This window comes from Galeopterus variegatus, unplaced genomic scaffold (genome assembly GCF_000696425.1).
Source record: "Galeopterus variegatus unplaced genomic scaffold, G_variegatus-3.0.2 Scaffold1778, whole genome shotgun sequence".
NCBI classification, from domain to species: domain Eukaryota; kingdom Metazoa; phylum Chordata; class Mammalia; order Dermoptera; family Cynocephalidae; genus Galeopterus; species Galeopterus variegatus.
The window spans coordinates 166,557-177,085 of NW_007727889.1; the positions used below are offsets into that span (position 1 = coordinate 166,557).

General features: G+C 42.5%; 1 protein-coding gene across 1 annotated transcript in view; it reads left to right on the forward strand.

Annotated features, from left to right (window-relative positions):
- Positions 1-4,316, forward strand: part of HSP90AA1 (heat shock protein 90kDa alpha (cytosolic), class A member 1) — a 5,486-nt gene extending 1,170 nt beyond the window's left edge. Inside the window, exons 3-10 of the mRNA XM_008578886.1 lie at positions 240-373; positions 700-1,020; positions 1,251-1,416; positions 1,669-1,859; positions 1,960-2,107; positions 2,378-2,646; positions 2,870-3,203; positions 3,528-4,316. Of these exons, the coding sequence (XP_008577108.1) occupies positions 240-373; positions 700-1,020; positions 1,251-1,416; positions 1,669-1,859; positions 1,960-2,107; positions 2,378-2,646; positions 2,870-3,203; positions 3,528-3,637 (1,673 nt within the window). The 3' untranslated portion in view covers positions 3,638-4,316. The remainder of the gene's footprint in view (positions 1-239; positions 374-699; positions 1,021-1,250; positions 1,417-1,668; positions 1,860-1,959; positions 2,108-2,377; positions 2,647-2,869; positions 3,204-3,527) is intronic.
- The last annotated feature ends 6,213 nt before the right edge of the window (positions 4,317-10,529 follow it).

Below are 10,529 nucleotides of genomic sequence, written 5' to 3' on the forward strand. Positions count from 1 at the left end.
AAAAAAACCTGTTTGACCAACATGTTAAAGGGACAAGCTGGTCAGGACTTATTAGTGTCATGGCATCATTTTGTGGTTAATTTGGGCAAGTTGCTTCACTGCTGGGGGAGCCTTTCCATCTGGAGTAATAATAAATCTCATTTCATATACTTGTTGGAAGGAGCTAGGTAGGGCGTTGAGAGTTAAATTGATTGCATATTTTGACGATTTGATATTGAGTCCATTTCCCCTCTTTTCAGGTGAACCTATGGGTCGTGGAACAAAGGTTATCTTGCATCTGAAAGAAGATCAAACTGAGTACTTGGAGGAAAGAAGAATAAAGGAGATTGTGAAGAAACATTCTCAGTTTATTGGCTATCCCATTACACTTTTTGTAAGTTGCCGTGTAACTGCAAAGTCAATTCTTGTGTGTAGATAGAAGTGACTGAACTAAATTTTAAATCCTTAATGTTTATTGATAAAGACCCAAACTTGGGGATTTTTACCGGACTAGTCTGAAGCCTATTTGGAATCTATTTTCTAAAGGTATTGAGGGTGGCTGTTAAGTAGTAAATGTGTCAAATACTAATAAGCTTTTTGGCTACTTAATGCTTCTTGGCTTGCTGACTAATTTAGGCTTTGATCTAAGTATGCTACGCTTCTCAGCCTGTCCTGTAGCTCTGGAATGCAGAGGTGATGTGACTTCATGTCTTTTTGAAGGTGGAAAAGGAACGCGATAAAGAAGTCAGTGATGATGAGGCTGAAGAAAAGGATGAAAAAGAGGAGGAAAAAGAAAAAGAAGAAAAAGAGTCTGATGACAAACCTGAAATAGAAGATGTTGGTTCTGATGAAGAAGAAGAAGAAAAGAAGGATGGTGACAAGAAAAAGAAAAAGAAGATTAAAGAAAAGTACATTGATCAAGAAGAACTTAACAAAACAAAGCCTATTTGGACCAGAAATCCTGATGACATTACTAACGAAGAGTATGGAGAATTCTACAAGAGCTTGACCAATGACTGGGAGGATCATTTGGCAGTGAAGGTGAGTGACTGCTGAGTGCTTCAGACCTAGTCTGCCTCTGCAGGTTGTCAGTCTTAAATTGTTAAATTTGAGGTTTGGTATGGCCCACTTTCCCAGCTCTGCTGCTGCACCCCTTCTCCCCCTTTAAGTTGTGTATTGATTGCAAGTGTTTGTGTAAAGTCAGGTAGCTTTTCAGTGAGACTTGCTTGCATTGTCCACTGGCGCTTACTAGCATGTGTGTTTCATTACAGCATTTTTCAGTTGAAGGACAACTGGAATTTAGAGCTCTTCTTTTTGTCCCAAGACGTGCACCTTTCGACCTATTTGAAAATAGAAAGAAAAAGAACAACATTAAGTTGTATGTGCGCAGAGTTTTCATCATGGATAACTGTGAGGAGCTAATCCCTGAATATCTGAGTAAGTATAGATAGGGAGAACGGTCACTGTCACTGGTTGAAGAAATTCACCCTACTACTTCCACAGGTAGTGGTTATATTTTTTTTGCAGCTGGCCAGTTAGGGGGATCTGAACACTGGTGTTATAACATCATTCTCTAACCGAGCTACCTGGCTAGTCTCCAGGTTCTTCTTAATCTCTGCTTTTTTTAAGTCTATATATCACCAGCTTTATACTTGAAATGACAGTACATTTGGCCATTGTATTTTTCAGATTTTATCAGAGGGGTGGTGGATTCTGAGGATCTGCCTCTAAATATTTCTCGTGAGATGCTGCAACAAAGCAAAATTTTGAAAGTTATCAGAAAGAATTTGGTCAAAAAATGCTTAGAACTCTTCACTGAACTGGCAGAAGATAAAGAGAACTACAAAAAATTTTATGAGCAGTTCTCTAAAAATATAAAGGTTGGTGTAAACACATTTGATCATTAGTAATAGTTTTCAAACTGGCATTTTAAATCTTTTTCTAATGCAGAAAAAGTATAAAGTTAATGTGTTGTTTCAGCTTGGAATACACGAAGACTCTCAGAATCGGAAGAAGCTTTCAGAGCTGTTAAGATACTACACATCTGCTTCTGGTGATGAGATGGTTTCTCTTAAGGACTATTGTACCAGAATGAAAGAAAACCAGAAACACATCTATTATATCACAGGTAATGGCCATTAAATGTTGCAGTCAGGTTGCTTTGTTCATGTAACTTCGTAGGGACTATAGGTATGTTTGCTACCCAGGTGGCACTTCGCTATAAAAATTGTATATTAGCTGCTGTTGATGTAGGCAAGATAGTTCACGTGGACTAGGACATATCTGTGTGGTAAGATCGTGCTTAAGTATGTAACTAGATAGTAAGAAAAGTAATGAAGCCATTGAAGCTTTAATGTTAGACCATTAAAGGTCTAACAGTATCTTTACAATATCTCAGGTGAGACTAAGGACCAGGTAGCTAACTCGGCCTTTGTGGAACGTCTTCGGAAGCATGGCTTAGAAGTGATCTACATGATCGAGCCTATCGATGAGTACTGTGTTCAACAGCTGAAGGAATTTGAGGGGAAGACTTTAGTGTCAGTTACCAAAGAGGGCTTGGAACTTCCAGAAGATGAAGAAGAAAAAAAGAAACAGGAAGAGAAAAAAACAAAGTTTGAAAACCTCTGCAAGATTATGAAAGACATATTGGAGAAAAAAGTTGAAAAGGTATGTGAATACAATGTTTCTACCTATATTTCTGGGTTATCGGTACTTCTAAAGTGTTCCTCAAATTTAACCATACATAACTTCTTTTTCCTTGTGAGTTCTTTTAACGTAGATGTGAAATTTTATCCTGTGCATTTGGTGATAGTTACAGGTCTTTAGATTACCTAAATTTGGAAATAGAATTTTTCTAGGTCAAACTATCACTTAATGCTTTTGATTACAGGTAGTTGTGTCAAACCGATTGGTGACATCCCCATGCTGTATCGTCACAAGCACATATGGCTGGACAGCAAATATGGAAAGAATCATGAAAGCTCAAGCCTTAAGAGACAACTCAACAATGGGTTACATGGCAGCAAAGAAACACCTGGAGATAAACCCTGACCATTCCATTATTGAGACCTTAAGGCAAAAAGCAGAGGCTGACAAGAATGACAAGTCTGTGAAGGATCTGGTCATCTTGCTGTATGAAACTGCGCTCCTGTCTTCTGGCTTCAGTCTGGAAGATCCTCAGACACATGCCAACAGGATCTACAGAATGATCAAACTTGGTCTGGGTAAGCCTTGTGCCGTGTCATGTTATAAGGAAAAGAATCTTAAAACGTACTTACATTACTGCTTGAAGGGGTGGTTAACCGTTAGCTACTCAAATAAAATTCAGTTATCTTATCCTGCTTGGAAGTGTTTTAAAGTCAAATTTTTGTAGGCATAGATGGGGTATTCTAGTCATAAGACCTAAAAAAAAAAAAAAAAAAAAAAATGAAAGAGATTCTATACCTTGGAATGGTCAGTCTTGAAAGGTGGGTATAAACTGGTAGTATTAGGCTAATTAGCTGTTTTTAAGAAATCTTTCTGATACAAAGATTTTGTTTTCAAAATAGGTATTGATGAAGATGATCCTACTGCTGATGATAGCAGTGCTGCTGTAACTGAAGAAATGCCGCCCCTCGAAGGGGACGATGACACGTCACGCATGGAAGAAGTAGACTAAGCTCCGCCTGAATATGGCCTCTACACGTGTTCAGTACTTTATCTGCATTCCCGCTGATAATATATTTTCAAGGATTTTTTTCTTTATTTTTGTTAACATTTAAAAAATCTGTATGGCATGACAATAACTACTTAAAGGGAAGATAAGATTTCTTTCTACTTGTGTGATACTGTGATACTTTAGGCACTAAAGCAAAGATAGTAAAGCTTTTCTAGTTTCACGTTGGTTTATTTTAACAGACTGAGTTAACGTTTGTTGTAAGATGTATGTAACTTAATGTTAACTTTGTGGTCTGAAGTATTTAGCTATCAAGGCAGATTCTGTAATAGACCAAATCTTGTCACTGAAGTGTTCAGAGATAGACCTTGCTGTTAAAATGTTAAAATGACTTGTTTCATCTTTTAGGATCTACTTTTCAAACTTTACATCCCCTGTAGTTACCAATTCTGCATGTAGTAGTCCTGTAGAAATAAATATATTAAACCAGACCAACTTGATGCGAGGAACTCTCCGCAGGGCTTGTTTTCCAAAGAAAAGTATTGTTTAGAGGAACAAAATTATAAGCCTACCTAGGCTCGTTCGAAAAGTAACTCAGAGCGAGGCTTGTGAATGGAAATGTAGTGCCTGAGTCACATTCTGGTTAAAAGGTTGTAACAAATACAGATGAGTTAAAAAAGTTGTATGAAAGTGTCTTAATTGGGGGAGGGGGGGCTTTATGACAGTTTTGGCCCCAGAATGTGAGGACATCAGGTACACATACCTTGCCTACTAGCAGATCTGAGGGTTTGGGGTACAGTGCAGGAAGACAACACTGGCTGTGCTCTTCCCAAGGGTGCGCTCCAGTGGGAGGTGTGGGTGAGGAGCATATTGTGGTAGGCACAGAAGAGGGAAGAACAGACATGCATAACTTCCCTGTGTGTGACATTTCCTGATAGACAAGTGTTCTTCTCTTAGGATTTTCATGTCCCAACTTTTTTTTTTTCCCATCCCTCATCACAGAAGGGTAGGGGGAAGGAGGGAAAGGGAAAGTAAAGATTTATAAACAAATTTGTGCTGTCTCAAAAACACGAAATTAGGAAAAATGTAAAAGACTTGTCATAAGAAAGTACAGGTCAAGATCCTGAAGACATCAAACCAAGTGCTTAGAAGCTTCCCAAGCTGCTTTTAGATGATTGTGAAACACCTTATGCTCTGAACATAGCCTCTAATTCCTTACAGTGTCTCAAAATTTATGAAGTCACAGCCGTTCCACCTGAAACCTTCAGGCCAGATGTATGAGGGTACTACAAAAAGTTCGTGGAACGATTCATATTTTAATTCTATTTTTCCACACACTTAGGTACCCCAGATGTAGAGATGGTTGCTGGTAGCTGCGGTCAGTAGGTAACTGAGTTGGTGGGAAGAGGATGGGCATAGGTCTTAGGAAATGGAGAAAACCCAGAGCAGGCCCGAGGCTCACTTGGGTGAGTTGGTGGGAAGAGGATGGGCATAGGTCTTAGGAAATGGAGAAAACCCAGAGCAGGCCCAAGGCTCACTTGGAGTGTGGTGCTGATAGCACCAAGGCCACGGGTTCGGATTCCACATAGGGATGGCCGGTTGGCTCACTTGGGAGAGCGTGGTGCTGACACCAAGTCAAGGGTTAAGATCCCCTTACAGGTCATCAAAAAAAAAAGTAAACCCAATAGTTAAGGGTCCTCTCTGGGGCCTGAGGATTGTGATGGCTAAATAAAAGTCTTTAATCCTGACATTGGGTGATTCTAGAAAGAAAAATTGGTGGTAGGAGGTAACATGAAGGATTTGGATCCAGAGCCTAAAGCTGCACAAACAAATGGGGAATGGATGGGGACTGAATATGTCATAGTGATTAAGTGGGAGTGGGGTGGGGCACAGAGGCAGGACTCAGACCCCTAGTGCTCAGTAGTTACTAAGTGCTTGGTAAGTGGTGATCACGTTCCCCTTAGACAGTAAAGGAGGAGCTACTTAAAATTGAAGTCTTAGTATTTGAATTCAAATTTATCTCCAAAGCCCTTTCTCTCTCTCCTACGTGTTGTTGCTTACTGATAGGTGTTATCGGCTAGGAGAAAGTGAAGTTTACAGTGTCGAACTCGAAATTGAGCAAAAAGGGCAAAGCATAGGTTTCATTTTCCCTATGTCTAGTAAGAATATTTTAAGATTTTGTTCAAATCAAAAGTGCAAGGCATTTGAGGGAATCAACAAACTCAGGATCTCCGTATAAGTTATCTGCCTAAACGGACTGGCTGGTTAGCTCAGTTGGTAACACCAAGTCAAGAGTTCAGATCCTGTACCTGCCAGCTGCCAAAAAAACCCCCAGAAAAACCCAACCCCCCTCCCCCCAAAAAATGTATTCCCTCTGAGTTACTGGGAAAGCATTTATGGCAAACAGATGAGTACTTAATTGTGCATCTGGAGCTGATGATCGCCCAGTTACCCCTGCCCTGTAGACCAGACAACCGAGAAGATGGGTGCCCAGCTTATTGGACAAGAAGTTGCATGAAACACAAATGGCACCATGAGGATGTCCTTTTGCTGCTAAGTGCAGAGTCCTTCTGTAAATGAGATGATAATACTGTAAAGGGCCGCTCTGGCATTTCTAGGTGGTGGTCCTGGCAGGGTGCCGGGCCTGTAACAAGTGCTCAGTAACTGGCAGCTTTTCCTTCCACAGACTCTTCCGTCTACTCGAGGCGGGACCCTCCCTCCTGGCCTTAGCCAGACCACGTCTACCACATATCTTGTCCTTGAGTGGGGTCTGCACGCCCCAGCCTGACTTTCCCAATTTTCCAGCTCCGGGAAGTTTTCCCAGCCCCCGTCTGCCCCGTCCCCTTCCTTCAGTCCTCTGAACTTCCAGTGATTCCCACCAGGCATATCGTCATCAAGTTTTTCTTGAACACCTACTAAGAAGCAGCCCAGTCAGTTCGGTGGGCCACACAGATGAAATGGCACCGCTGTGGATGGCCAGCAGATCAAAACTGAGCTCTGACAGCGACACGAAGGCCAAGATATACAGAGCAAGAAGGGGGTCGCTCTGCTGGCAGGTCGGGGTGGGAGAGGCTCAGTGAAGGAGGGGACAGTGCTGACCGGAAGGTGGCCTGACTCAACAGGGAGAGAAGTGGAGGAGACTTTCCTGGGAGGAGGAAAGGGCGCATCACCAGGCTTGAGACCATGGTCTTGGAGGAAAGGGACCCGTGAGTCATGTGAGTGAGAAAAAGCTGGAGGGTGACAACGACTTAACTGGTGCGCCTTCAACATCACCCACGGCCTCAGACCTGGACTGGACTCTGCTCAGCAACTCACCTGGTGGGAAGGCGGTAGCCCAGGGTCTGCTGGGAGCAGCCTCTTCAAAATGGTGGGGCCTGTGCCTGCCCCTTGAAAACTGTCTGTAATACCAGGAATATGTAGGTGACTGGGTAAGTCAGTTCCGCCTTGTCGTTTCATGAGATTGTGTTGTCTTCGTGCCAGCTGGCCCTTACTCTGTTTCATTTTACAGGTATGAAAAACAAAGTCTGGAAGGGTTATCTGGGCTAAGGGAGGCCGATCCTAGGGTGCAAGCATGGTATCCTGCACTTGGTGCACCCCAGAAACAAGTGACAGAGGGCAGGGCTGGGGCCTAAGAGTGGATGGACTGCCTGGCCTCAGCTCTGCCTCCAGCGAAAGGGGTTTGGGAAGAGCTGAGAAGACCAGTCTCGAGTTTTGAGACTAGAGATGTGTCTGTTTTTTCACTTATGTATCCCAAGTACTGACAAGAGGCATGTTACCCTGAGCACACCATAGTTTACGAACACTTTCACTTACAGTTTCTAATTTTTTTTTAACTTTTTATTTTGAAGATTTCCAAAACATACGCAAAAGTAGAGGGAGACAGATAATAACAAATGCTGGCCAGGATGTACAAAATTGGAACCCTCATACATAAACAGCTCGTAGGAATGTGGGATGGTGCTGTTTTGGAAAACAGTCTGGCAAAAGCTCAAAAAGTTAAACATAAAGTTACCTTATGACCCAGCAATTCCACTTCTAGGTATCTACCCAAGAGAAATGCAAATGTATGTCCACAAAAACGTTTACACAAATGTTCATGGCAGCATTATTCATGAGAACCAAAACGTGGAAACAAACCTAATGTCCATCAGCAGGTGAATGGATAGGTAAAATGCAGTAATCCATGTAACGGAATATTATTCAGATTATATTATTGCCATAAAAAGGGATGAGGCACTGATTCATACTGTGACATGAATGAACTTTGAAAACGTTATGCCAGGGGCTGGCCGGTTAGCTCACTTGGGAGAGTGTGACGCTGGTAACACCAAGGTCTCTAGTCCAGATCCCCAGACCAGCCAATCTGCAAAAAAACAAAACAAAAATAAATAAAATCAATTGTGGTATGGATGGCCGGTTAGCTCAGTTGGTTGGAGTGTGGTGCTGGTAACACCAAGATCCAGGGTTCGATCCCTGTACCAGCCAGCACCAAAAAAATTTTTTTAAATAAAATTAAATTGACATTATGATGGGTGGATAACTCCAAATGTACTAGAAATCATTGAACTGCTCACTTTATTTTTTATTTTTATTTTTGGTGGCTGGTGAGCCAGTGATGGGATCTGAACCCTTGACCTTGGTGTTATAACACTGCCCTCTGACCAACTGCGCTAATGGGCCAGCCCTGGGGGGAGAGTTATTGTTTAATGGGTACAGTGCTTCAGTTTGGGAAGATGAAAAAGTTCTGGAGATGGTGATGGTTGCACAAAATGTTAATATATTTACCAGTGAGCACTTACAAATGGCTAAATGGTAAGTTTTATGTTGTGTATATTTTACTACACATACACCTCCCCCCCAAAGTAGAAGGGATTGGTTTATGAACCAACCCATGCCCACCAGCCAGTTTCGAGAATTATTTTTACGTGATCTTGTTTGAGTTTAAAATCTTATGAGGATGGTAAGTTTTATGTTGTGTATATTTTACTACACATACACCTCCCCCCCAAAGTAGAAGGGATTGGTTTATGAACCAACCCATGCCCACCAGCCAGTTTCGAGAATTATTTTTACGGGATCTTGTTTGAGTTTAAAATCTTATGAGGAAGATGTCATGATCAAGGCCATTTGACACACGAGGAGACTGAAGCTCAAGTGAGAGGTGGAGCCATGAACAGACCATCTTCCACTACCCACGGCCTTAATGGACTGTCCGTGGACGCTGGCTTTTTCCCACACCGGCTTCCCCATTCACAACCCCATTCAAAGCGTGTGGCTGTCCAAGCATGACACAGGCTCAAGGGAGCCTGTCTGTGTCCCAGCTGCAAGGGAGGCAGGAAAACAAGTGTCTGGCCTTTTCAACTCCTCTTGCCCCCATCTAGTCTCATGAGGGGGGGAGTCCCCAGCACTTGCCTGGGATGGTCTTCATGCTCTTCTGCCCCAGGCTAAATCCTTCCATCATCTGGCCTCAGTTTACACATTGCTATCTTCAGAAAATCTTTTCCTGACATGAGCCCCTGCATACACTTTCTTTGCAGCCTCTAGCTCTCTCTGTAGCATTACACAGCTGTCATAAAATGGCCCTCCTGCCTGTCTGCTGCCTGTCAGCCCAGGAAGGCAGGCGTAGGTCTAGTTTGCTCACTGCTAGGTTGGAGCACATGGCAGGGGCCTAATACATGTTTGTGACTGAATAACTGGTACATAGAGTTGATATTTTTCCCCTTCCTGTGGAAATGGCAATTTGTTTAAATAATTTTGTATAATTAAGAAGCTTTTGTTCCCTTCTCTAAACCTCTGCTCAAACCTTTGAAAGTGTGATTGCAGATTCTTCTTCCACAGGAAGAAACATCATTTCACCTCCCTGGGTAGAACATTCCAGGAAGCCAGGCTTTTAGTGAGTCATGGTGTATTAATAGCACCATCAAAACCTGAACAAAGATTCTATTATGTTATTGCAGAGCCAACGAGCTGAGCGTATTGTCTGCCAAGTGTATCTATCTGTGTGCTTGGAACATATATCATCTTCGTATGAAAGCACTTTAGTGCCTCAACACTTGACCCACGGAAGTCCTGGAGCTAGAAACGTGGTCCAAAGAGAAGCACTGTTATTTTTTAAAATTCCAGATCAAAAACAAACACATCAGAATGAAAAAAAATTTTTTTTGATAACTCAGCTATCCACTTTTTACATAGTTGAATAGACAAAACCAAGAAAACATTTACCATTTGAATACCCTTCATGGTAAGTGTAGAAAATTAGGCGATTTTGCACTTCCTCTTTTATTAAAATCAATTCGTACCACCTCTAAGCAGTCCCTGAACTCTATGGCTTCTGCTGGCTCGGTCTCTTTCCTTGGCTTGAAAGGTCAGCAGATGAAGGAGAAGATGCCCAGCCTCAGGGCACTGCGGATCTCGGAGGGAAATGCACATGAGAACGGCCACAGGGAACTCTGGCTGGGGACTTGGAAACAGACACCTCACATGCCCCTGTGCAGGTGTGAGTCATCCGTACAATTGCTCTGGAGAGCAACGTGGCACAGCTAATAAAGCTGAAGACTCACCCTGAACTACTTCCTGGTACGTACTAGAGAAAGTCTTGCCCACTTGCACTGGGAGAAAATGTACAGGAATGTTCCCTAAAATATTATAGTATGGGAAGTTTGAAAATCCCTAAATGTCCAAGGGCAGGAAAACATTCTGGTAGTTCCAGTTAATAGGAGATGGGGGGTAGAGGAACAGGTGGAGGAGCATGTTAGCCAACACTATGAGCAAGCAGCCGGTGAACCCAGATCTACAGGGTATTTGGCTTGGTCCCTTCCACAAGTAAGTACTGTTTAAAACAAACAACGGTTCTAGTTTAAGGGACACAACCACCAGTGGTAGCTTGAAGACCTGT